The following is a 26,835-nucleotide window of genomic DNA, read 5'->3' as shown; positions in this document are numbered from 1 at the left end:
TTCCATGTATCTGAAGGCGGCTTGTCGTGTAAGAAAGGGAAGAAAAACCAAGAAACCTCATCAAGTAAAGAAGCATCATTCCATTGATACTCCACTTGAGCTTCTTCATATGGATCTTTTTGGTCCAATCAACAAGAAGAGTATCACTGGTCATTCTTATTGTTTGGTGGTTACTCATGAATACTAATGTTTCACGTGGGTCGTTATGCTGAAAAGTAAGGCTGAGAGACCAAATCAGGCTGTTGATCATGAGACTTGAAACACTATACAAGTTAAAGGTAAAAAGAATATGCACAGATAATGGGACCGAATTTAAAAATCAGAATATGGAAGAGTTTTGTAATGAAAGAGGCATTCAGAAATAGTTCAGCTCACCTAACACTCCGCAAATGAATGGTGTAGCTGAAAGAAATAATAGAACCCTAATTGAGACCGTCAGGACTATGCTGACTGACTTAGAATTACCTGTTACCTTTTGGAGTGAAGTGGTTTCTAATGCGTTCTATACAATGAATAAAGTTCTTGTTATCAAACGACACGGCAAGAGATGTTATGAGCTACTACTTAAAAGAAAACCAAACATCAAGCATGTAACACCCCAAAATTCAATGTGAGAGGGAGCCGCACCGCAGGGATTCTGGTCGCACCGCGGCTATGCACTATACCTGATGGTACTTTTGTTTGGAAGATTCTGATGTTGAAATAAGCTTAGAGCCGCGCCACGGGTATATGAGGCCTTGCCGCAGGGATTCTGGCCATGCCGCGGCTATGCACTATACCTGATGGTATTTTTGTTTTGAAGATTCTGATGTCGAAATATGCTTAGAGCCGCGCCGCGGGTATATGGTGCCGCACCGCGGGTATTAACGAGAGCTGAAGGTTTTGTTTGTGGCTTATTCTGTCACCAGATTACATGGTGAACCACGCTATGGGCTTTGGGAGCCACAACGCGACTATACGCGGAATTGGATGCCCTTTTCTGTTTTAAAAGGTTTTAAGTGGGGGTTAATTGGTGTTTTCACGTATGAACGACTATATAGCCGGTGGATCAATTTTAGTTCCACTTCAATTGCATTTTTAACTCACACAAACCCCCTCAGACATTCTAGAGTGAGAAACCCATTTCTTGAGAGGGAAAGCTTGATTTGGGGAAGAAGAAGGTTAAATCTCACTAAAGTGCAAGATTTAACATTGTTCATCTTGTTTCTAGCTACGTTGTGATACTAGTGGTGAGTCCTAACTCCGATTTTCATTCAATTTGAGGTTAGGGTTTGGAATTGCATGTTCTTAATAAAACCCATCTAGCTCACAAATAGGTGTTTGAAGCTAGTTGTGAGTGTTGTTGACCCTTGTTGGTGGGTTTTGGCTTGAAAAATGTTTTGGTCATGTATATACTTGCAGTTTGGGTATAATCACTAGTATTAGTGATTTTGTTGGTGAATAGAACCCAAGTGGGTGTCTTTGGAAGCTGATTTTGGGTGTAAACCTAATTTGGGTCAAAATGAGTCATTTGGTTGAAATGGGTCATGAAGTGCTCCTAACACTTGACCATGAGTTGTATTTTGTTGAGTTTGGGACCAAATCACTAACTTTTAGTGATTTGAGGAGTTTGGGTCTTGTTTGACCTAGTTGGTGTTTTGGGTGCAATTTGGGTCACATTAGCACTTAAGGGTTTTGGGTCAAGCTACTAGTATTTATAGCTGAGTTGTATTTATGATAGGTGACTTGCTCTTGGATCACGCTTGAAGTCCTAGAGAGGTTGTAACTTATCTAATTGCTCAAGGTGAGTGGAGTATTTATATGAGTGTATATATAGATTTTTTGATTGTATTGCGTTATGGTGAGTGACACCGATTGTAAGGTTCACTCTTCGTAGCCATTTGGTGCAAGGTGGTGATTGTTAACCATAAGGTGTCACACTTCGTGACCACGTTTATGAATGTAGTTGTGGCGAGTGTTATTAACTCTTCGGCGGCCATGCATTGTTTAGGGATGTGGTGAGTGTCACTCAGCGAATGCACTCTTCGGCGACCACGTTCGTGTGTACTTAGCGTTGCCATCCGGAAGGTGCCTTTGCGGCCATGTGCACTTGTTTGGTAGTGTTAATTTATTTAATGACTAGCACTATTTTGCATGGTTAATCATATTGACATGTTGTATCGTAATGAGTTATTTTGGATTTATGTTGCTTGTGATGCTAGCTTGTATGTGGATATTTGTGTAAGTGGTACAAGTAAAGGATTTATGTATGTATGCATATAAGTATTGCACTCACTAAGAATTCTAGCTTACTCCTTCGTTGTTTAATTTTTTTTGATTTTGGCACATCAAAGGATAAGGGTAAGGGATTGGCGTAGCTTGCATGCAGTGGATTTTAGAAGGCGCTTTTGGTAAAGGTCCCGACGGTCATGCTCACTAATGGGTTGTTTTGGTTAAACAATTGGTTAAACTTATGGGACTTGAGTTACCGATGATGTAAACTCATAACTTGTTGTATTTTGAAACCTATGTTAACATTTGAGCAAGTAATGTACTCAAACTTGTGTTGTTGTGGTTAATACTAATGTTTTAAAAAAAGTGTGTCATATTTTTACAAGTTAATTGTTAAGTCAGTTTGGAGTCGTTTCAAGTGGTATCAGAGCATGACCTTAGGGATCTAGGTTGCCTTGGGATAGGAGCCTACACTTAGGTTGATTTGGTGTTTTATGCATGACTTGTCGGGTTACGGGACTGCGGGATGATTATAGGCACTTTAGTGCGTATGTTTCTTTAATTGTGTGTATTTGATTAACATCAAGTGAGATGGTCATTTTATCAAGGAGTTTGATAGGATACGAAAGTGTATTAATGATTGGCCACCATTAGTACGGTTGCACGTCGTGTCAAACGAATGAAGTAAAACGAGCGTCGAGCAAGATGGAGTCGTTAAGCGTGTGTGGTGTATCTTTATCTTGATCTAATCTATTTTAAATTATAGAATGAGGACTTGAAGTGGAGTGGATCGTGAGGGTCCCAGTCATGGAGGTGATACTAATAATGACGATCTTAAGGCCAAGATTGAGGCCGCTCTTGAGAGTTATTCGGCGGTGTTACCGGGAAGGTAAGGGAGATATTGCAACAAACGGTGGATGAACAAATCACCAACCTCATAAGTGAACGTGTGAGTGAGGTGGTGAAAGAGGAGTTTGGAAAGAGGTTTTCGACGCCTCAATTTGAGGGTAGTGCCGATGAGGGGTTTTTTAATCATGGTATTCCGACAACACTAACGGGAGGGGTTTTATTACAAAGACTTCAAGCTAACTAAGCATCCAATCTTTGAAGGAAATCCCAATCCTCTCCTAAGCGCTAGGTGGATATCCGACGTTGAAGGGTGTTTTCGGGTGAACAAGTGCCCACCCGACAAGAAGACAAGGCTTGCTACGAGCCTACTAAGGGGTGCGGCCAAGACTTGGTTGGATGATAAACTTTTCATGATGGGTGAAGGGCCTTTTATGAGTATGTCTTGGGATTATTTCAAGACCGAGTTCTTTTTAGAGTATCGCACTCAAGCCGATCTTACATGTATTCAGAATGAGTTGCGAAATTTGAGACAAGGGTCGATGGAGCTAATCACTCTAAAGGCTACTTTTCTTGCTAAGGTACTGTTTTGCCCCGAGTATAACGGGAATGACCGTATGTTGATGGAATTCTTCCATAAGACCTTGAATGATGATATGCGTTGGAAGATTAGTCTTGGCTACGTTAAGTCTTTTTCCGAGTTAGTTAATGTGGCCAAGGGCTTTGAGTCCGATGTCTCGAAAGTGAGTGATGTTTCTTTTAATAAGAGGAAGTTTGAGGCTAGTAGTGCTCTGGGCAAGAAGGAAAAAAGTGGGGCCGAAAGTATAGTGACCCGAACTTTTCCATGTTTATATACATTAAATGAAATTGTTATTTACATGATTAAGTGTTTCCAACATATTAAGCAATCAAACTTGTTAAAACTTGATTAATTGAAATAGGTTTCATGTAGACATTTGACCACCCAAGTTGACCGGAAATTCACGAACGTTAAAACTTGTAAAACTGACATGATATATATATATATATATATATATATATATATATATATATATATATATATATATATATATATATATATATATATATATATATATATATATATATATATATATATATATATATATGTAAGTATATCACTAGGTATATTAACTAGTTATATACATAAAAATGAGATTACTATGTTAAGAAACACGAAACGATATATACGACGATTATCGTTATAACAACGTCTTACTAAATACATATTAATCATATTAAGATATTGATACACTATGTTTAACATGATAAAATGTTAATTAAGAATATCATTAAGTGTGTTAACAATGAATTACATATGTAAAAACAAGACTGCTAACTTAAGAGTTTTGAAACAATATATATATGTAACGATTATCGTTGTAATAGTATTTTAACATATATATATATATATATATATATATATATATATATATATATATATATATATATATATATATATATATATATATATATATATATATATATATGATGATAAGATATATTTTTACATCATGTTATTATGTTAACATAACAATTTAACATCCCATTTAAGTATAATAACAATAGATTAGTTACATTTAACAAGATCGTTAACTTAAAGGTTTCAAAACAACACTTACATATAACGACTAACGGTGACTTAATGAGTCAGTTATAATGTAAATACATGTAGTGTATTAATATGTATTAGCACACTTTTGAAAGACTTAAAGACATATATCAAAGTACTTCTACTTAGCAAAAATGCTCACAATTACATTCTCATTGGTTTCCATCAACATTTATACTCGTATGCACCCGTATTCGTACTCGTACAATACACAGCTCCTAGATGTATGTACTATTGGTATATACACTCCAATGATCAGCTCTTAGCAGCCTATGTGAGTTATCTAACCATGTGGGAACTATCATTTGGCAACTAGCATGAATGATTACACAAAATTACAAACTAATGTGACTTTATATGGAGTACCTACATCACATTTTCAATCATCACCATAAACACTTTCATTTTTCAATTTTTATGCATCAAACTAAACTCTCTCAAGTGTTCTTCCATTTCTATAACTATAACAATCTAGCTCCAATGTTCTAAGTGTTCTTCATTTTTTTATTTTTCATAATCTAGCTCAACCTAGTTCAATCTAGTTAAGCTAGATCAACATACAAAACAACTACTCAAGAAAACTTCAAGAACACTTTCAAGTTTACTAGCTTACTTCCAATCTTGCAAATCCATTTCAAGTAATCATCCAACCTCAAGAAATCTTTCTTATTTACAGTAAGATATCTTTCTAATTCAAGGTAATACTCATACTCAAACTTTGATTCAATTTCTATAACTATAACAATCTTATTTCGAGTAGAAATCTTACTTGAACTTGTTTTCGTGTCATGATTTTGCTTCAAGAACTTTCAAGCCATCCAAGAATCCATTGAAGCTAGATCTATTTTTCTCATTTCCAGTAGGTTTATCCAGAAAACTTGAGGTAGTAATGATGTTCATAACATCATTCGAATCATATATATATATATATATATATATATATATATATATATATATATATATATATATATATATATATATATATATATATATATATATATATATATAAAACTATCTTATTCGAAGGTTTAAACTTGTAATCACTAGAACATAGTTTAGTTAATTCTAAACTTGTTCACAAACAAAAGTTAATCTGAAAGGACCCGTTCATATACATTATAAACGATTCACAATAGTTGATTACATCGCGAGGTATTTGACCTCTATATGATACATTTTACAAACATTGCATTCGTTTTTAAAAGACAAACTTTCTTTACAACGAAAGTTGACGGCATGCACACCATTTCATAATACATCCAACTATAATTGGCTTAATAATAATCTTGATGAACTCAGTGACTCGAATGCAACGTCTTTCAAAATATGCCATGAATGACTCCAAGTAATATCCTTAAAATGAGCTAATGCACAACGAAAGATTTCTTTAATACCTGAGAATAAACATGCTTTAAAGTGTCAACCAAAAGGTTGGTGAGTTCATAGGTTTATCATAACAATCATTTCAATATATTAATAGACCACAAGATTTCCATTTATAAATATATGTACACTCGCAAGTGTATAAAAGTATTCTATCAGTTGTAGGCACCCGGTAACAAGCCTTAACATTAATGTTTTACCCTCTGAAGTACACCAGATCAGGTGTGTTTAAAATAAGCTCGAAGTACTAAAGCATCCCATAGTCAGGATGGGGTTTGTCAGGCCCAATAGATCTATCTTTAGGATTCGCGCCTACCGTAAATAGACAAGTAGTTTAATGTTACCAAGCTAAGGGTATATTTCTCGTTTAAACCCACGTAGAATTAGTTTTAGTACTTGTGCCTATTTCGTAAAACATTTATAAAAACAGCGCATGTATTCTCAGTCTCAAAAATATATATAAAAGGGAGCAAATGAAACTCACAATACTGTATTTCGTAGTAAAAATACATATAACATCATTTATCAAGTGCAAGGTTGGCCTCGGATTCACGAACGTATCAATATTGAGATTCAATATTGCAGGAAAGTACGTAGACGCAACGGAGATGATAAACACTAGATTGACCTCACGAGCATACCCATGAACCATACCCATCACCTCCATAGCTATAACCCATAATTTCCTTAGCTTCGACTCATTCAAAAAAACTATTTTGAAATCACTCGAACAACACTCCGTCGTAATATTTTATGTATACTAGTAATATCTTGAAATAATACAGAGCAAATATATATATATATATATATATATATATATATATATATATATATATATATATATATATATATATATATATATATATATATATTTATATATGTATATATATATATATATATTTATATATATATATATATATATATATATATATATATATATATATATATATATATATATATATATATATATATATATATATATATATAGATATAAATCGATTGAGAGAGTTTAGAGAAATATATTTTCAAGTTTCTATGAAATAATGAAACCTATTGAATTCTATTTATAATAGATTTTTGAATTATTAAAGTGAATTATTAAAGTATGAATTATTAAAGTGAATTATTAAAGTATGAATTATTAAAGTGAATTATTAAAGTATGAATTATTAAAGTGAATTATTAAATTATGAATTATTAAAGTGAATTATTAAAGTATGAATTATTAAAGTGAATTATTAAAGTAAAAGTAAAGTAAAAGTAAAGTAAAGGTAAAGTTAAAGTATAGTAAAAGTATAAAAACTATGTATGTATAATACGCGTATAAATATATATAATATTAATTAAATCGTTATATATATTTAATGAAATAAAATATAAATATCATTATATTTATTATACTTGTTAAGTAATGAGTTGTCAAAAGTGATTCTAGATATTTATAAAAGTCATATACGTTTTAATAATAAAGTTCTTTTTAAACTAAAAACGTCTTTGTACGTTTGAAAATAGATTAATAGAATATTATGGAAACCAATTCTCCACTAACTTTTATCTAACTTTCGTAAGTGACACTTTTTGTTTTTATTTATAAATAGCTTTACAAATTATTCTGAATATCGTTAAGAGGAATAGATTTTCTCAAATCATAGTAGACCTCTCAACAGAGACTTGTAATCATAATTCAATGTTTTTGATAATTCAATCATTTAATATATATTTTTTTAATTTTGTCGAAAATCATATTGAAACAAATACGTTCGTGTAAAGTATTATACGTTTAATACTTTATTAATATTCTCAAGTTATAATATATATATATACATATACATATCTAATTATATATAACGGTTCGTGAATTGTCGGAATTTGGTCGAGGTTATAATGAATGTATGAACACAGTTTAAAATTCTTGAGATTTAACTTAACAAACTTTGCTTATCGTGTCGGAATAATATAAAGATTAAAGTTTAAATTTGGTCAAAAATTTCTGGGTCGTCACAGTACCTACCCGTTAAAGAAATTTCGTCCCCGAAATTTGATAGAGGTCGTCATGACTAACAATGAGAATGTTATTATAACGATTATAGAGTTTTATCATGTTCAAGAAGAATGGATAAAATAATTCGATTACTCGAAGCATTTGAGTGAAGTTATCGTAAATGAATGAAATAAGATAATAGTGATTCGTCGTATCTTTTGACGTCATCACGATTGATCTCCAAAAAGAAAATCTTTGTAATCTATATTGGATTTGATTATTCGGCGATTAAGGAAATTATGATCCTCTTCGAATTAATGCGATAATTCCTTTTGATTTCTCTGTCGGATATTTCACTATAAATCCACCTCATTTGTTTTCTTACAACTCACACTTTCTCAACTCATATTTTAAAGTATTTGTCAATATGCTTCATCCAGTGCTGATTCTTGATATACTCCTCACTTTCATATATGTCGCTATTCTTTTTCATCTGCCTCCGGAAGAATCTATTTACTTCTACTATACTCTTGGTTTTATAGTGTTTTTAGTTCTCCCGTATCTTTATATTGCTATATGCATTGATATATACGGTTTGTGATTTCTGGGTTGTTGTTGGGTTTTATATCTTCCCTTATATTTCAAAGTCCTTGCTTCTTCTATAATCATTGTCATCCACAGTTAATGCTCTCTTCTATTTGCTATGATTTATACTCCCATTTCTAGTTCGGAGCTTTGTCCTTTCGTTTCTTCTTCTTGCGATTAAGCACCACTTGTAATGGTCCAGAATTCGCAGATATAAATTTCGGAATGAACATTGTTAATGTTCTAGGAAGGAAATTGTAATGGCACGATCTTGACTTGTCAAATTACCAGAATACCTCGAGAAAGGCCGAATCATCAAGAAATATTTTCTTGATATTTAGAGATCAAAGAGAATACAAGAGTCGTGTAACATAGCACATGATGACGTTATGATCTGTGAATCATCATGTTCCATTTAGAAACTCAGCATTAATTACTGTAATATAATCACGTTGATCAAGTGTCATTATATTATACTAACTCATGCTTCAGCTCCTAACACTTCTTCAAGAATATTCCTATTTTAAACTCGAATGTTTTAGAATTTAGAAACTAAAATAGTTTCTTTTATGATATAATACAGATAGCGCGAAGAGGTAAATAATTTCAGATAAGAATAATTATAAAAATATCTTCAGAAGTATGGATGATATTTATAATGAAAGATACGATGATATCTTAGAATGTCTAATATCAGAGGATGATGAAGGATATTGTCCGCAGGGGTTTAGAGTCAGGAGCAAGGTATTCGTTAATGACTTCAGCAAGTACTGAATCATTTGGATTCTTTGAAGGCAGGTTCAGCCTTTGTGATTTGTCCACAGCCTCCTTCATACTTCACTCAATCCGTTTTCCAGTTTTAAAGCTTCTCTTTTTCTGAGCTTTGCCAATATACTATCCTTTATCATCCAACTTTTTACTGTTAAGGTCGTTTACAGTTTTTGCTGTTTCATCAACATTTTTCAAAATTTCGAGAACTGGTTCGCAGTTTAGGGTGTTTTTAAGAAATTTCTCATTCAAAGAATGTAAGTCTTGGAGGTAGACGTTGTGTGCATATGTAATTGTTGATGTAGACATGCTGCGAGGTTTCAAAATGCTGATTGCTGATTCTCAATAATTGGTATGGCAATTCTTGTTATAAGGTACGAATGAGTATATGATAGGGTTTCGATAATTATAATGATTTTTTTTTTTGGAAAGTCAAAGATCAGTGAAGTTGTTGGTAAGTTTATTGCTAATGTGGTGAATATAAACGATTCCCGGTAAGTTTGGCGAAAGGGCAACGTATCTATCGAGGTTATAATAAGACTATTTTAATTGAGAAGTCGAAGTTGACTTGCTGGAGCTGTGACAAAACTGTCTATTTTGAAACGGAATTGAAAAGTTATTTTAGCTAGTAAATGCCAAAGGGTCTAACACGGATACGTGTCGAACTATGACTTGGGTTTTGAGAGTTTTTCTGGTGTAAAACTGTGGGTAATATGTGGTTGGATCATCATCTCGATTGTTCCTTAGTTGAAGTGTCTTCGGAAATTTTGAAGGGTTTGAGCACATATTGTAATCGTTAATACACATGATGGTTTAACACAGTTTTGAAGTCAAAGTATAGCTTTGAAAGATATAGGAATTTAAGAGTGATGATACTGGTTATATTTCGAATTGAATTATGCGATTTCAAAATCAGAATATGTAATTGAATTTGAATGAGTATGATTGTTTTGATTTATATGAAAGAATGGATATTGTTGTGAAAGTAAGGAGTATAGTTGATGATTGCTGAATCAGTTTCGAAAAATGTAATATATTAATTGTGAATTTATATATCTCTCGGGTATTACCTACCCGTTTAAAAAAATTTCACAATTAATATTTTGTACAAAAGAAGTTTATTACAGTCTTTATGAAAATATATGTGTATATTTTCTTTAGATGTAATATAGATTTAATGAGTTAATATTAAATTAAACTCATTTGTTTTATGGTTGGAACTAGAATTGAGTAATCCCTAAAACTTTATAAATTGCATAAGTATTTCTTCAATAATATTGAAATTATGAATCATTACTTTGTTATTTGTTGGTTTTCATGAAATTCTTGTAAACTTCGCAAGGTACGAATGATGTTATTTGAAAAGTTTCGAGTACATCGATGATGAAAGTGTAAAATCAAACATATATTCGAATAATACACTTGATTTATTATGAATTGGATTTTTATTGAATTGAGACAGAGATTGTAATTAACGATGGTTAAGTTGCGGACAAAGGACGTACATCATTGCATATTTGTAATATGAATTAACTGAGTAGTTAAGATTCACACATAATAACTTAGTACGGGAAGATTAATTATGGTTTAAAAATTTATACATATAAAATATACATATAAATCTTTCGATTGGAAATGAGTTAATACTTCATAACTCGTTGATACAATATATTTGTTGTTGATTCGCAATGATGTCCACAATGATTCTTGAACTGGCAGAGTTTGTAATGTTACAGGTGCTGTTGATTCTGACGATACTGATGGCACTGACTGTGTTGATGATGCTACGGTCCTGTTGATGCTGTTGGTAAAACAATTCTAGCGTGTAAATCGTACACCATTTTCGATCAAAGTTTCTACTCTACCATCTCCGTTCACTTATCCGATTTACGGTCAGAATTAAATAATCTCTAAGATTTTGGAGATTACATAACTGCCGCAGAGATATCTCTTCAATGAAGTTTATGAATTAATACTTCGTCGTTTGTTGTTGTTGATATTCCTGGATATTTACAGGGCGTATGACGTTGATGTTTGAGATACAGATTGTGATGTTGCGGTGTGGGATGTGGATGTTATTGTTGGTGGTGGTGATGGTACTGTTGGTGTTACTGATGGTGGTACTATTTATGCTGCTGGTGCTGCTAGTGGTGTTTGTAACCTTTGCACCATATTCTCCAAAGCCACTACCCGAGCGCGAAGCTCGTTGACTTCTTCTATTACACCGGGGTGATTGTCGGTTCGAACGAGTGGATAAATAAAATCTAGAATTTGGTGTAGTATGTAATCGTGACGAGATACTCTAGAAATAAGAGAGAAAATGGTGTTTCGGATAGGTTCGCAGGTAAGTGCTTCAGGTTCTTCGCCAAGAGGGAAATGTGGTGGATGGAAGGGATCACCTTCTTCTTGTCTCCAATGATTAAGAAGGCTACGAACCCATCCCCAATTCATCTAGAATAGATGATGACTAATTGGTTAATCCATTTCGGTCACACTGCTTTCGGAACTTGAGTGGGATTCCATTTCGGAATCCGAGGGACTTGAACTAATGACGAATTCCATTTCGTACGATTGAATAAAGAATTTTTCGATATGAAATGATTTTTCGGCTATTGGGTGGTATTCTAATTATATAGAGCAAAAGGTTTCGTAGAATATGGAGGAATTTACGGAATATGTCAGGCAAAGTTTACAGTAACAGATACGCTAAGATATGAATTAGCAGATACGCTAAGATATGAATTTTGTCTATACACTATTCATGCAATCAATGCAATAAGATGTGTCTAGACTAAGAATGATAAGCACGTAATTTCCGATAAAAATTATGAGCAAAACTTTTGACATGCAGACACGGTCGAAGTCCAGACTCACTAATGCATCCTAACGACTATCAGTTAGACACACTAATGCAGACCTGGTTCGCTAAGACCACCGCTCTGATACCAACTGAAAGGACCGGTTCATATACATTATAAACGATTCACAATAGTTGATTACATCGCGAGGTATTTGACCTCTATATGATACATTTTACAAACATTGCATTCGTTTTTAAAAGACAAACTTTCTTTACAACGAAAGTTGACGGCATGCACACCATTTCATAATACATCCAACTATAATTGGCTTAATAATAATCTTGATGAACTCAATGACTCGAATGCAACGTCTTTCAAAATATGCCATGAATGACTCCAAGTATTATCCTTAAAATGAGCTAATGCACAGCGGAAGATTTCTTTAATACCTGAGAATAAACATGCTTTAAAGTGTCAACCAAAAGGTTGGTGAGTTCATAGGTTTATCATAACAATCATTTTAATATATTAATAGACCACAAGATTTCCGTTTATAAATATATGTACACTCGCAAGTGTATAAAAGTATTCTATAAGTTGTAGGCACCCGGTAACAAGCCTTAACGTTCATGTTTTACCCTCTGAAGTACACCAGATCAGGTGTGTTTAAAATAACCTCGAAGTACTAAAGCATCCCATAGTCAGGATGGGGTTTGTCAGGCCCAATAGATCTATCTTTAGGATTCGCGCCTACCGTACATAGACAAGTAGTTTAATGTTACCAAGCTAAGGGTATATTTCTGGTTTAAACCCATGTAGAATTAGTTTTAGTACTTGTGCCTATTTCGTAAAACATTTATAAAAACAGCGCATGTATTCTCAGTCCCAAAAATATATATAAAAGGGAGCAAATGAAACTCACAATACTGTATTTCGTAGTAAAAATATATATAACGTCATTTAACAAGTGCAAGGTTGGCCTCGGATTCACGAACGTATCAATATTGAGATTCAATATTGCAGAAAAGTACGTAGACGCAATGGAGATGATAAACACTAGATTGACCTCACGATCATACCCATGAACCATACCCATCACCTCCATAGCTATAACCCATAATTTCCTTAGCTTCGACTCATTCAAAAAAACTATTTTGAAATCACTCGAACAGCACTCCGTCGTAATATTTTATGTATACTAGTAATATCTTGAAATAATACAGAGCAAAAATATATATATATATATATATATATATATATATATATATATAAATCGATTGAGAGAGTTTAGAGAAATATATTTTCAAGTTTCTATGAAATAATGAAACCTATTGAATTCTATTTATAATAGATTTTTGAATTATTAAAGTGAATTATTAAAGTATAAATTATTAAAGTATGAATTATTAAAGTGAATTATTAAAGTATGAATTATTAAAGTGAATTATTAAAGTATGAATTATTAAAGTGAATTATTAAAGTATGAATTATTAAAGTGAATTATTAAAGTATGAATTATTAAAGTGAATTATTAAATTTAAAGTAAAGTAAAAGTAAAGTAAAGGTAAAGTTAAAGTATAGTAAAAGTATAAAAACTATGTATGTATAATACGCGTTTAAATATATATAATATTAATTTAAATCGTTATATATATTTAATGAAATAAAATATAAATATCATTATATTTAATATACTGGTTAAGTAATGAGTTATCAAAAGTGATTCTACATATTTATAAAAGTCATATATGTTTTAATAATAAAGTTCTTTTTAAACTGAAAACGTCTTTGTACGTTTGAAAATAGATTAATAGAATATTATGGAAACCAATTCTCCACTAACTTTTGTCTAACTTTCGTAAATAACACTTTTTGTTTTTATTTATAAATAGCTTTACAAATTATTCTGAATATCGTGAAGAGGAATAGATTTTCTCAAATCATAGTGGACCTCTCAACAGAGACTTGTAATCATAATTCAATGTTTCTGATAATTCAATCATTTAATATATATATTTTTTAATTTCGTCGAAAATCATATTGAAACAAATACGTTCGTGTAAAGTATTATACGTTTAATACTTTATTAATATTCTCAAGTTATAATATATATATATACATATACATATCTATTTATATATAACGGTTCGTGAATCGTCGGAATTTGGTCGAGGTTATAATGAATGTATGAACACAGTTTAAAATTCTTGAGATTTAACTTAACAAACTTTGCTTATCGTGTCGGAATAATATAAAGATTAAAGTTTAAATTTGGTCGGAAATTTCCGGGTCGTCACATAATCCTTCTAACATGACTTTTAAAATCAACTAGACACATGTTCTATATCTATATGATATACTAACTTAATGATTTAAAACCTGAAGACACGAAATTCACCGTAAAACCGGATATACGCCGTCGTAGTAACACCACGGGCTGTTTTGGGTTAGTTAATTAAAAACTATGATAAACTTTAATTTAAAAGTTGTTCTTCTGGGAAAATGATTTTTCTTATGAACATGAAACTATATCCAAAAATCATGGTTAAACTCAAAGTGGAAGTATGTTTTTCAAAATAGTCATCAAGACGTCGTTCTTTCGACTTAAATGACTACCTCTTATAATATTGAATTGTAATATGTATTTTTGACCATAAAATTATACTTTTTTTGTTTAGATTCATAAACTTAAGTTCAATATGAAACCATAGCAACTTGAATCACTCAAAACGGATTTAAAACGAAGAAGTTATGGGTAAAACAAGATTGGATAATTTTGCTTGTTGTAGCTACGTGAAAATTGGTAACAAATCTATATTAATCATATCCTAGCTAAGTTATATTGTATTATTCATGTATTCTAATATATAATGTAATCTTGGGATACCATAGACACGTATGCAAATGTTTTGACATATCATATCGATCCATGTATATATATATTATTTGGAACAATCATAGACACTCTATATGCAGTAATGTTTGAGTTAGCTATACAGGGTTGAGATTGATTCCAAAAATGTATATACTTTGGGTTGTGATCTAGCCTGAGACTTGTATACACTGGGTCGTGGATTGATTCAAGATAATATATATCGATTTATTTCTGTACATCTAACTGTGGACAACTGGTTGTAGGTTACTAACGAGGACAGCTGACTTAATAAACTTAAAACATTAAAACGTATTAAAAATGTTGTAAATTATTTTGAACATACTTTGATATATATGTACATATTTGTTATATGTTCGTGAATCGACCAGTGGCCAAGTGTTACTTCTCAACGAAGTAAAAAATCTGTGAAAGTAAGTTATAGTCCCACTTTTAAAATCTAATATTTTTGGGATGAGAATACATGCAGTTTTATAAATGTTTTTACAAAATAGACACAAGTACGTGAAACTACATTTTATGGTTGAATGATCGAAATCGAATATGTCCCTTTTAGCTTGGTAGCCTAAGAATTAGGGAACTGGCCCCTAATTAACGCGAATCCTAAAGTTAGATCTACGGGAACTAACAACCCCCATTCTGGAATTTGGAATTCTTTAGTACTTCGAGTTTGTCATGTTCGATGAGTGTCCTGGAATGATGTGGATATTCTATATGCATGTTGTTAATGTCAGTTACCAGGTGTTCACCATATAAATGATTTTTATACAGATTGTATTTCATTGAAAGATGAAATCTTGTGGTCTATTATTATTACGATATGATATATATACGTTAAACCTATAACTCACCAACATTTTTGTTGACGTTTAAAGCATGTTTATTCTCAGGTAATTATTAAGAGCTTCCGTTGTTGCATACTAAAATATGGAAAAGATTTGGTGTCAGCATGCTTGTATAATATTGTTTAAAACTGCATTCGAGATTTACTTTGTTGTAACATATTAATATTGTAAACCAATATGTATTGGTAGTGTGTAAGTGTGATATTTTTAGATTATCATTTCTGGATAATCTAGGTGGTGTCCTTTTAACCTTGTCGATAAAATAAAGGTCATGGTTTGTTTTAAAAACGAATGCAGTCTTTGAAAAACATCTCATATAGAGGTCAAAATCTCGCAACGAAATCAATTAATATGGAACGTTTATAATCAATATGAACGGGACATTTTAGTTGGTATCCGAGCATTGGTCTTAGAGAACCAGAATTTTGCATTAGTGTGTCTTACCGAGTTTGTTAGGATGCATTAGTAAGTCTGGACTTCGACTGTGTTTTTCTTCAAAAACGATTGCTTAACATTTTTTGTTTGAAGCTATATATTATTAACATGTAAATATTAGGTGATATATTAATCTCTTAATGTGTTTGATATTGTGTGATAGATGTCTACCTCTAGTACAAATCTCATCGACTCACCTAATAATAATGAAGAGTCGAATATATTTTGGGAAGATTCACAAATTCCCGAAGAGGAATCGGAAGAGGAGGAACCGGAAGAGGAGGAACTAGAAGAGGAGGAACCGGAAGAAGAAGAAGAGGTTCCGGAGGAAGAAATATTGATACCTACAGTAAATCGATTAAATAAAAGAAAATCCTCAACCAACGGACCAAAGTTAATAATGGTCAATGCTGTTTCGGCCGAGGAAGCAAAATATTGGGAAGATTACTAATTTTCTGATGAATTGGATCCCGATGAGGATTCCGATGATGTTATAGAAATTACCTCGACCCAATTTAATAAAGCAAAAGAAAATAATAAAGGAAAAGGTATAAAAATAGAGAAACCTGATTCGAACCCCGATGAACTTTATATGTATCGGCAACATCCGTATTTCCTAAATTGTAACAATAACCCGGGAACCTCTAAACCACCAGGTTTTTCTAAACCATTGTGGAAAACGACGGCTCGTATTAGAGGAACACCATATATCCCTAGAAAATTAGGAAAAAGAACCAAGTCCGAAGAAGAAGAAACTAGTGATTCAGATTAGAAGGTTGTAATCATGTTGTGTATTATATGTATTGTAGTGTGCTTGTACTTTTATGTTCTATGTAAACATTGCTTGTATTTTTTGTTAATTATCTTTTACGAATCTAATCCTTGTCTATTTTACAGTATAAAAACACAAAATGGACGTTAAGGGTAGACAACCGAATATTTTAGAAGACCTACCAGAGGATATGATTGATGAAATCTTGTCTAGAGTCGGTCAGAATTCATCAGCACAATTAGTTATGGCGAAATTAACTTGTCAAACATTTGAAAGATTTTCCAGAAATGCCTTAGTTTATAAAAGGCTTTCCTTTGATAGGTGGGGTATATCACATTGGGGAGACCGTAAGTTACACCGTGTTTTCTTTAAAGCGTTAAATGCGGGGAACCCAAATGTAATTTTACGCTACAAGTTAAGAACCTATTTTGACTCAACATATCCCAACATACGATTTTGTGAGTTAGAAAGAGCTTCTAACATGCAACATAAAGAAGCATGTTATGCTTACGGGTTAGTATGTTTGCTTCTTACCAAAGTGAGAAAAAGAACAACGGATTACAACTTTTAAATAGAACCTTCCCACAAGTGACAGATTCAGTAGTTGGGGTGAGAAACAAGGTTTTTAGATTATTACGGGGCTGTTGGACATTACGAAACCCTCGTCCTTTTGACGACATTACAACATGCTAGCTAGCCAATGGTCATAACGGCTACTTTCCACAAGACCAAGGATGGGAAGTCGTCTTAGTAAAACCAGAATGCATGACTTTTTCCTGGACTTATGAATTACATGTCTTTATTTCTTTTGCTGAACGACTTGCGTATTAACTAGAATTGCCTTTATAGCTGCCGAGTAGCAAAGTTATTATGTGCTATATTTCATCCTATATGTATAATAGCGGTATTGTAAGTTTGTAAAATATTGTATAAAATTTGAACGCGAAATATTATTATAATCAGTTTTTTCATATAGAATTGTAGTAGTTGAATTGTATATTAGCTACTAAGTATGAACTTAACGGGTAGGTACTACCCAAATTACCATCGCATGGCTTTTGTGCTTCTAGGCCATGCGATCGCATGGCCCCATGCGATCGCATGGCTTTTGTGCTTCCAGGCCATGCGATCGCATGGCCGAATGATAAGCAACACTTTTGACATGCAGACATGGTCGAAGTCCAGACCCACTAATGCATCTAAACAACTATCAGTTAGACACACTAATGCAAGACCTAATTCGCTAAGACCACCGCTCTGATACCAACTTTCATGACCAAGTAGTTATAAAATGTATTGGGAGCCATGCGATCGCATGGCCTGGAAGCACAAAATCCATGCGATCGCATGGGGTAAGTATGAACTTAACAGGTAGGTACTACCCGAATTAAAACTATAAAACGCTAATATGAAGAAAAAGCTTTTGTAAATGAGTTCATACAATGCTACGAAATACTATTGACTACTCTTAAAATTCTATATGATTAACTTAATTCTTTTGGGCTATTTTTGAAGGAAATGGCACCGACGACTCGTCAGAATTTGAACATGAGCGAGGAAGACTTCCGTGTTTTCCTTGCAGTAAACATAGCCGCAGTACAGGCTGCGATACAAAATAACAATAACTCTGGATCTAGCAGGAGAACTAATTCCACAAGAAATCGACTAAGATGCTCCTAAAAAGAATTCACTGCCTGCAAACCTTTGGAATTTGATGGAACCGAAGGACCAATTGGATTGAAACGGTGGACCGAGAAAGTCGAATCGGTGTTTGCCATTAGTAAGTGTACTGAAGAGGACAAAGTTAAGTACGCTACGTATACCTTCACATGTACTGCGTTAACGTGGTGGAACACCTATCTTAAACAGGTAGGACAAAATGCTACTTACCCACTACCGTGGTCGGCATTCAAGCAATTGATGAACGAGCAGTACCGTCCTAGAAACGAAGTCAATAAGCTCAAGGTAGAACTAAGAGAGTTACGAACACAAGGGTTCAACATTACCACATATGAACGGCGATTCACAGAGTTGTTCCTATTATGTCCGGGAGCGTTCGAAGATGAAAAAGAGAAGATCGACGCGTTTGTAAAAGGATTACCAGTAAGGATTCAAGAAGATGTGAGTTTACACGAGCCCGCTTCCATACAAAAGGCAAGTCGAAGGGCTCATAAACTCATAAATCAGATTGAGGGAAGAATTAAAGAGCAGGCGGCCGAAGAAGCCAACACGAAACAACTCAAGAGAAAGTGGGAAGAAACCAGTGACAAGAGTCACCAATACAACAACAACAACAACAATCACAACCATAATCACAATAACAATCATAACAACCGCAACAACAATCGCAACAATAACCGTAATCCTAACAATAACTACAACAAATGTCCCAATAACAACAATCATTTCAACAATAATAAAAATCCCAACAACAATCTCAATAACAACAATGGCAACAAAAACCAAAAATGCCAAAGGTATGAAGAGTACCAAAAGAATGAGTTTTGCACGACATTTTGCACCAAGTGTAAAAGAACTGTCCATGGTGCGAGAAAGTGTGAGGTCTACGGCCCAATGGATAACAGAAATAAAAAAACAGATAATGTTGGAACAAGTAATGCCGCCTTTTTTTGTTATGGATGTGGAAAATCGGGCCACATTAGGAGTAATTGCCCGAACCCAGGGAAAAATAATGGGCAAAGTCGTGGAAGAGTTTTCAATATTAATGCGGCAGAAGCACAGGAAGACCCAGAGCTTGTTACGGGTACGTTTCTTATTGACGATAAATCTTCTTATGTTTTATTTGATTCGGGTGCGGATAGAAGCTATATGAGTAGATATTTTTGTGCTAAATTAAGTTGCCCATTAACGCCTTTGGATAGTAAATTTTTACTCGAATTAGCGAACGGTAAATTAATTTCAGCAGATAATATATGTCGGGATAGAGAAATTAAACTGGGGGATGAAACGTTTAAAATTAATTTAATACCAGTCGAGTTAGGGAGTTTTAATGTAATAATTGGCATGGACTGGTTGAAAAAGGTAAGAGCAGAGGTCGTTTGTTACAAAAATGCGATTCGCATTATTCGTGAAAAAGGAAAACCTTTAATGGTGTACGGAGAAAAGAACAACGCGAAATTAAATCTTATTAGTAGTTTGAAGGAGCAAAAACTAATAAGAAAAGGTTATTACGTCATTCTAGGACACATCAAGGAAGTTAAACCTGAAGAAAAGAACATCAGTGATGTTCCCGTCGCAAAAGAATTTTACGATGTATTTTCGAAAGAATTACTGGGATTACCCCCACATTGATCCGTTGAATTTCAAATAGACCTTGTACCAGGAGCTACACCAATAGCACCTGCTCCATACAGACTCGCACCCAGCGAAATGAAAGAATTAGAAAGTCAGTTACAGGAACTTTTAGAGCGTGGTTTCATTCGACCAAGCACATCACCGTGGAGAGCTCCTGTTTTGTTTGTCAAAAAGAAGGACGGTACATTTAGGTTGTGTATCAACTACCGAGAGTTGAACAAACTTACCATCAAGAACCGCTACCAACTACCGAGAATTGACGACTTATTTGATCAACTACAAGGCTCGTCGGTTTATTCGAAGATTGATTTACGTTCTGGGTATCATCAAATGCGGGTGAAGGAGGATGATATTCCAAAGACTGCTTTTAGAACGTGTTACGATCATTACGAGTTTATGGTTATGCTGTTTGGGTTGACTAACACACCAGCTGTGTTCATGGACCTCATGAACCGAGTGTGTGGACCATACCTTGACAAGTTTGTAATTATTTTCATCGATAACATACTTATTTACTCAAAGAATGACCAAGAGCATAAAGAACATTTGAGAAAAGTGCTAGAGTTGTTAAGGAAAGAAAAACTGTACGCTAAGTTTTCAGAGTGTGCATTTTGGTTAGAAGAAGTTCAATTCCTCGGTCATATAGTGAACAAAGAAGGTATTCAGGTGGATCCAGCAAAGATTGAAACCGTTGAAAAGTGGGAAACCCCGAAAACTCCGAAACACATACGTCAATTTTTAGGGCTGGCTGGTTATTACAGGAGATTCATCCAAGATTTTTTCAAAATAGCAAAACCCTTAACTGCATTAACGCATAAAGGGAAGAAATTTGAATGGAAAGATGAACAAGAGAAAGCGTTTCAATTGTTGAAGAAAAAGTTAACTACGGCACCTATATTGTCATTACCTAAAGGGAATGATGATTTTGTGATATATTGTTACGCCTCAAAGCAAGGTCTCAAATGTGTATTAATGCAACGAATGAAGGTAATTGCTTATGCGTCTAGACAATTGAAGATTCATGAGCAGAATTATACGACACATGATTTTGAATTAGGCGCGGTTGTTTTTGCATTAAAAACTTAGAGGTACTACTTATATGGGGTCAAAAGTATTATATATACCGACCACAAAAGTCTTCAACACATATTTAATCAGAAACAACTGAACATGAGGCAGCGCAGGTGGATTGAATTGTTAAATGATTACGACTTTGAGATTCGTTACCACCCGGGGAAAGCAAATGTGGTAGCCGACGCCTTGAGCAGAAAAGACAAAGAACCCATTCGAGTAAAAGCTATGAATATAATGATTCACATTAACCTTGCTACTTAAATAAAGGAGGTGCAACATGGAGTTTTAAAAGAGAGAAATTTAAAGGATGAAATACCCAAAGGATCGGAGAAGCATCTTAATATTCGAGAAGACGGAACCCGGTATAGGGGTGAAAGAATTTGGGTACCAAAATTTAGAGATATGAGAGAAATGGTACTTAGAGAAGCTCATAAAACCAGATACTCAATACATCCTGGAACGGGGAAGATGTACAAGGATCTCAAGAAACATTTTTGGTGGCCAGGTATGAAAGCCGATGTTGCTAAATACGTAGGGCAATGTTTGACGTGTTCTAAGGTCAAAGCGGAGCATCAGAAACCATCATGTCTACTTCAACAACCCGAAATCCCGGAATGGAAATGGGAAAACATTACCATGTATTTCATCACTAAATTTCCAAGGACTGCAAGTGGTTTTGATACTATTTGGGTAATAGTTAACCGTCTCACCAAATCAGTACATTTTCTGCAATAAGAGAAGATGACAAGATGGAGAAGTTAGCACGACTGTATTTGAAGGAAGTCATCTCCAGACATGGAATACCAATCTCTATTATCTCTGATAGGGATGGCAGATTTATTTCAAGATTCTGGCAGACATTACAGCAAGCATTAGGAACTCGTCTAGACATGAGTACTGCCTATCATCCACAAACTGATGGGCAGAGTGAAAGGACGATACAAACGCTTGAAGACACGCTACGAGCATGTGTTATTGATTTCAGAAACAGTTGGGATCGACACCTACCGTTAGCAGAATTTTCCTACAACAACAGCTACTATTCAAGCATTGAGATGGCGCCGTTTGAAGCACTTTATGGTAGAAAGTGTAGGTCTCTGATTTGTTGGAGTGAAGTGGGGGATAGACAGATTACGGGTTCGGAGATAATACAAGAAACTACCGAGAAGATCATCCAAATTCAACAACGGTTGAAAACCGCCCAAAGTCGAAAAAAGAGCTATGCTGACATTAAAAGAAAAGATATATAATTTGAAATTGGAGAGATGGTCATGCTTAAAGTTGCACATTGGAAAGGCATTGTTCAATTTGGTAAACGGTTGAAATTAAATCCAAGGTATATTGGACCATTCAAGATTATTGATTGTGTCGGACCAGTTGCTTACCGACTTGAATTACCTCAACAACTCGCGGCTGTACATAACACTTTCCACGTCTCGAATTTGAAGAAATGTTTTGCTAAATAAGATCTCACTATTCCGTTAGACGAAATTCAAATCAACGAAAAAGTTCAATTCATCGAAGAACCCGTCGAAATAATGGATCGTAAGGTTAAAAGACTTAAGCAAAACAAGATACCAATTGTTAAGGTTCGATGGAATGCTCGTATAGGACCCAAGTTCACCTGGTAACGAGAAGATCAGATGAAGAAGAAGTACCCGCACTTATTTCTAAAAGATACGTGAACACCTTCAACTACTTAAAATTTCGGGACGAAATTTATTTAACGGGTAGGTACTGTAGTGACCTGAACTTTTCCATGTTTATATATATTAAATGAAATTCTTATTTACATGATTAAGTTTTTCCAACATATTAAGCAATCAAACTTGTTAAGACTTGATTAATTTAAATAGGTTTCATGTAGACATTTGACCACCCAAGTTGACCGGCGATTCACGAACGTTAAAACTTGTAAAACCGACATGATGATATATATATGGATATATATATATATATATAGTTAACATGATATATGATATGTAAGTATATCACTAGGTATATTAACCAGTTATATACATAAAAATGAGATTACTAAGTTAAGAAACGCGACACGATATATACGACGATTATCGTTATAACAACGTCTTACTAAATACATATGAATCATATTAAGATATTGATACACTATGTTTAACATGATAAAATGTTAATTAAGAAGATCATTAAGTGTGTTAATAATGAATTACATATGTAAAAACAAGATTGCTAACTTAAGAGTTTCTAAACAATATATATATGTAACGATTATCATTGTAATAGTATTTTAACATATATATATGATGTTAAGATATATTTTTACATCATGTTATTATGTTAACATAACAATTTAACATCCCATTTAAGTATAATAACAATAGATTAGTTACATTTAACAAGATCGTTAACTTAAAGGTTTCATAACAACACTTACATATAACGACTAACGGTGACTTAACGACTCAGTTATAATGTAAATACATGTAGTGTATTAATATGTATTAGTACACTTTTTAAAGACTTAAAGACACATATCAAATTACTTCTACTTAGCAAAAATGGTCACAATTACATTCTCATTCGTTTCCATCAACATTTCTACTTGTATGCACCCGTATTCGTACTCGTACAATACACAGCTCCTAAATGTTTGTACTATTGGTATATACACTCCAATTATCAGCTCTTAGCAGCCTATGTGAGTTACCTAACCATTTGGAACAATCATTTGGCAACTAGCATGAATGATTACACAAAATTACAAACTAATGTGACTTTATATGGAGTACCTACATCACATTTTCAATCATCACCATAAACACTTTCATTTTTCAATTTTTATGCATCAAACTAAACTCTCTCAAGTGTTCTTCCATTGTTCTAAGTGTTCTTCATTTTTTTTTCATAATCTAGCTCAACCTAGTTCAATCTAGCTAAGCTAGATCAACATACAAAACAACTACTCAAGAAAACTTCAAGAACACTTTCAAGTTTACTAGCTTACTTCCAATCTTGCAAATCCATTTCAAGTAATCATCCAACCTCAAGAAATCTTTCTTATTTAGAGTAAGATATCTTTCTAATTCAAGGTAATACTCATACTCAAACTTTAATTCAATTTCTATGACTGTAACAATCTTATTTCGAGTGGAAATCTTACTTGAACTTGTTTTCGTGTCATGATTTTGCTTCAAGAACTTTCAAGCCATTCAAGGATCCTTTAAAGCTAGATCTATTTTTCTCATTTCCAGTAGGTTTATCCAGAAAACTTGAGGTAGTAATGATGTTCATAACATCATTCAAATCATATATATAAAACTATCTTATTCGAATGTTTAAACTTGTAATCACTAGAACATAGTTTAGTTAATTCTAAACTTGTTCGCAAACAAAAGTTAATCCTTCTAACTTGACTTTTAAAATCAACTAGACACATGTTCTATATCTATATGATATGCTAGCTTAATGATTTAAAACCTGAAAACACGAAAAACACCGTAAAACCGGATATACGCCGTCGTAGTAACACCGCGGGCTGTTTTGGGTTAGTTAATTAAAAACTATGATAAACTTTGATTTAAAAGTGGAATCCTAAAGGTAGATCTACGGGAACTAACAACCCATATTCTGGAATTTGGAATGCTTTAGTACTTCGAGTTTATCCTGTCCGATGGGTGTCCCGAAATGATGGGGATATTCTATATGCATCTTGTTAATGTCGGTTACCAGGTGTTCACCATATAAATATTTTTTATACAGATTGTATATTATTGAAAGATGAAATCTTGTGGTCTATTATTATTACGATTTAATATATATAGGTTAAACCTATAACTCACTAACATTTTTGTTGACATTTAAAGCATGTTTATTCTCAGGTGATTATTAAGAGCTTCTGCTGTTGCATGCTAAAATATGGACAAGATTTGGTGTCTGCATGCTTGTATAATATTGTTTAAAACTGCATTCGAGATTTACTTTATTGTAACATATTAATATTGTAAACCAATATGTATTGGTAGTGTGTAAGTGTGATATTTTTAGATTATCATTTCTGGATAATCTAGGTAGTGTCCTTTTAACCTTGTCGATAAAATAAAGGTTATGGTTTGTTTTAAAAACTAATGCAGTCTTTGAAAAACGTCTCATATAGAGGTCAAAACCTCGCAATGAAATAAATTAATATGGAACGTTTATAATCAATATGAACGGGACATTTCAGAAAGTGTCGGAAGCATGAAGAAAGGGGGACTGGGAGGTTACACTCCTACTTGTTTCAATTGTGGCCAAAAGGGGCACTATTCTCGTGATTGTACCGACCCTCTTTCTAGTAAGATCACTTGCTTTAATTGCCAAAAAGAGGGTCATCAGAAAATCCGAGTGTCTCGAGTTAATGACGAGTGATAAATGCTATGAAAACAGCAAGCGGTTAGAAAAGGCGGCGGGGCCCGCGAGGGGTTGAAATTTCTTGATGACTACCGATGATACTAAGAAGTCCAACGATGTGGTTTTAGGTACTTTCTTGGTTAATTCTAAAACCGCTAAGGTGTTATTTGATAGTGGTGCCGATATGTCATACGTTTCCTTAAAATATGCAGCTACTTTAGATTGTCCTTTATGTGATCTAGACTCTCCTTTACAAGTCAAGATCGCCGATGGTATGTTTTCAGTGGCTAATGGGGTGTATAAAAATTGTGTTATTGATTTCGGAACCGAGAAGTTTGATGTTGACTTGGTTCCTATTAATTTGGGTGAATTTGATGTCGTTGTGAGAATGGGTTGGCTCGATCATAATAAAGCTAATCTGGATTGTCATGAGAAATTTATAAGGGTAAGAACCCCAAGTGAGGGAGAGCTAATCATGTATGGTGAAGCTCAAAAACGTCTCGTGCCACCTTCCATTAAATCTATTCCTATTGTTAATGAATCCAAGGATGTCTTTCCCAATGAATTATTGGGTGTTCCGCCGGTAAGACAAGTGGAGTTTCGCATCGAGTTGGTTCCGGGGGCGAATCCCATTGCCAAAATTCCCAAATCATTTGGCACCAACCGAGATGCACGAGTTGTTGAACCAAACCCAAGAGTTGTTTGAGAAGGGTTTTATTCGACCGAGTAGCTCGCCATGGGGTGCTCCGGTCTTGTTCGTGAAGAAGAAGGACGGTAGTATGAGTATGTGTATTGATTATCGTGAGCTTAACAAGGTGATGATCAAGAATCGGTATCCGTTGCCTAGGATTGATGATTTATTTGATCAACTTCAAGGTGCGTGTTATTTCTCTAAGATTGACTTGCGATCCGGTTATCATCAAATGCGGAT

At 33.7% G+C, this 26,835-nt stretch overlaps 1 protein-coding gene across 1 annotated transcript; it reads left to right on the top strand.

Annotated features, from left to right (window-relative positions):
• The first annotated feature begins 389 nt into the window (after positions 1 to 389).
• On the top strand, positions 390 to 26,610 carry LOC139875326 (uncharacterized). The gene is made up of 4 exons (XM_071862668.1): positions 390 to 610; positions 2,993 to 3,100; positions 3,350 to 3,879; positions 26,033 to 26,610. The coding sequence occupies exons 1-4, from the start codon at positions 390 to 392 to the stop codon at positions 26,608 to 26,610; spliced, it is 1,437 nt and encodes a 478-aa protein (XP_071718769.1).
• Positions 26,611 to 26,835: the final 225 nt, after the last annotated feature.

This window comes from Rutidosis leptorrhynchoides, chromosome 11 (genome assembly GCF_046630445.1).
Source record: "Rutidosis leptorrhynchoides isolate AG116_Rl617_1_P2 chromosome 11, CSIRO_AGI_Rlap_v1, whole genome shotgun sequence".
NCBI classification, from domain to species: Eukaryota; Viridiplantae; Streptophyta; class Magnoliopsida; order Asterales; family Asteraceae; genus Rutidosis; species Rutidosis leptorrhynchoides.
This window is presented reverse-complemented; position numbering and strand designations above follow the sequence as displayed.